Source organism: Camelus dromedarius, chromosome 8 (assembly GCF_036321535.1).
Source record: "Camelus dromedarius isolate mCamDro1 chromosome 8, mCamDro1.pat, whole genome shotgun sequence".
NCBI lineage: Eukaryota > Metazoa > Chordata > Mammalia > Artiodactyla > Camelidae > Camelus > Camelus dromedarius.
The window spans coordinates 10,064,972-10,067,435 of NC_087443.1; the positions used below are offsets into that span (position 1 = coordinate 10,064,972).

General features: G+C 56.7%; 1 protein-coding gene across 1 annotated transcript; it reads right to left on the minus strand.

Moving 5' to 3' along the window:
• Positions 1-1,884: 1,884 nt before the first annotated feature.
• On the minus strand, positions 1,885-2,247 carry LOC135321892 (uncharacterized). The gene has a single exon (XM_064488638.1). The coding sequence runs from the start codon at positions 2,245-2,247 to the stop codon at positions 1,885-1,887; it is 363 nt and encodes a 120-aa protein (XP_064344708.1).
• Between the last annotated feature and the right edge of the window lie 217 nt (positions 2,248-2,464).

The following is a 2,464-nucleotide window of genomic DNA, read 5'->3' on the forward strand; positions in this document are numbered from 1 at the left end:
GTGGGGGCTGGGATGTGTGTGTTTAAATCCACATCTTCAGAAAGTTGGCTAGAACCACAGCCACTGATTGTCTGCATGGAGGTAGAGGAGGGGAGGCTTCCAGCCTCTGGTCCAGCTTGTGAGGAGCTCAGAAGTTGCTCCTTCTGTCCTGAAAACAACACCAGAGCTTAAGAAGCTGCAAACCCACTGCTCTTCTTAGATCCACCAGAAAACTGAGGGAAAAAGCTGGTCCCCACCCAGAGAGGCAGCCGGGGAGGCTTGGAGAGTCACAGCTCCCAGGGCAGACCCACTGCTGTAAGAACCGCTGGGGCAGGCAGATTTCAAAGCTCCCTGAGACCAGCAGGAGGCTCAGCGTGGGGAAGTCTGAGTGTGACAACTCCAGGGGACCAGTCAGAGGGGCCACCTGCTCTTTTCCATGCATTTTACCTCCAGGACCGTGCCCTGTTCTCAGAGTGAAGGTCAGAGAAAAACCCCTCATGCTTCCTGCCAGAAAAGGAGAAAATAGCTCTATTGAAATACACCCAGAACATTCTGTTCCATTGTGGGGGGTTGTGTTTTTCTTTTTTTTAATGAGAAATTATTTTACCAGAGCCTAACCAACCTGGGGGAAGGGAAATCCCTTCTGTGTCACCCAAATAGGGGTGGGGGGAAAGAGACACACTTGTGGAGGTCACAGCTCAGGGCACAGGCTCAATGAGAACTAATCACAGGACTACAGATGCCCTGCTGTGTCCTGGTCCCCCAACACCTTACCTCCATGTCAGTAGGGCCCCTGTATAATAACAGGAATAAAACTAAAAGAAGGAAATGTCTCAGGAGTGTCTATGGAAAACCCAAAGACAGCGGGGAGATGAAAACAAGGACACACAGTTGGCGTTAGCTTCTCACACCAATAGCTGTAGCAAACTACACACAGCCCAGCCCCAGTAGATAAACAGAAATCCTCACAGAAGAAGCTATTTATTTTGGTGCTCTTACCCAGTGCATTCCATGGTGCATCCTCGCCTAGAATTGAGTGGATGCAAGTCCATCTCAGAAGGGACATAAGTGAAGAGGGATAGCTTTCCAGACTCTGAAGGGCAGAGAAAGCACCAGCCTGGGTTAGAGCACGGTGAGGGGTGGGGTAGGGGGTGGGCTGCCTTCTTCCCCAAATAAGGAACCTTCCTGAGGCCAGCACAGTGGGAGGGAGGGCCATGGGGTGGAAACAGCCAGACTTCTTCCTGAGAACTGATGGGATGCCTCCAAGGGACCATTCAGGTGCCCAAACTCGGCCCTGATGGTGGGAGCCAGTGGGTTTCCCTCAGAGCCCAGGACTGAGGTGGGCGCACAGCAGGCAGGTCTTACTTGGCCAGATCCATTTCACTCCCCCAAGCCCTGTGTAAAACATGAAGCGTGGATGGCCTGGTGAGCACAGCTTTGCCCTCAAGACCGGTTTCAACTCCTCTCTTCTCGGAAAGCAGCATCTCTGAGCCCGTCCTGGGTGACCTCACAGAGATCACCCTAGTGGCCCTAGCTAGTGACCGGGAACATGTAACTTCCTGCAGCCAACCCCAGACGTCCACTGATGCATCATATACTGGCAAAGATGTGAGTCCCTGTGCATTGGTCTAACAGCAGAGACTCTGCCACAGGCCCAAGAGGTGGTGTGTGGGATATGCAGGGGTGCAGGGGTGCAGGGGTGTAGGCAGTGCAAAAGTGTAAGTGGTGCCAGGGATGCAGGGGCTGTGGAGGGCGCAGGCAGTTCAGGGGATGCGGGGGTGCAGAAGTGCAGGGAGTGCAGAAGTGCAGAGAGTGGCAGGGGTGCAGAGGTGCAGGGAGTGTAGGGGTGCAGGGAGGTGATCAGGTACTTGGGTAGGATCAGAAGGCAAGTGCACATACTCGCAGTCAGCCTGACGCCGGGAGGCTGGTGCAATGGTTTGGGGCGGCGGCGGCGGCAGCAGCGGGTGGGAGGCTGCCCGGGCAAGGCGGTCGATTCCTTCTCTTCCCTGCAGCCTGGCCTGGGGGTGTCTTGGCCGCCAGAGATTCGCCAGATGTTGGACTCCAAGTAAGCTTGCTCCTGGGATGTGGGGCGGTTAGGTCAGTGGCCTTTGGCAGCGGCAGAGGGGCGGAGCGGGGCTGCCCCTGGCGAACTGGTGGAATAGCTGCCTTCTCCTGGCTGCTGGGCCTGGGAGCCGCCTCTGCTGCCCCAGGTCTCCGGACACAGCTGTGCCACTCAGCTTGCTGAGTGGGGAGTGGGGGCGGTGCCATTAAGTTGCGGGGCCCATGGGGGTAGAAGGGCTGCTGCGCAGAAGCCGGTCATTTCGCTCTGCTCTCCCCCGCGGTAGAGCCTGGGGACGACCTCTGCCGCCGGAGATTTGCCTGAGGTCCGACTCCAGGTGAGCTTGCTCCTGGGTGATGGGTGCTGTGCAGTCAGGGGTCTGGTAATTTGGTGGCTGCTGGGATAGGGAGGCTGCCTCGGGAAGCT

Excerpts from the sequence above, each read along its gene's own strand:
- LOC135321892 (XM_064488638.1), bottom strand. The coding sequence starts at position 2,247 with ATGGCACCGCCCCCACTCCCCACTCAGCAAGCTGAGTGGCACAGCTGT.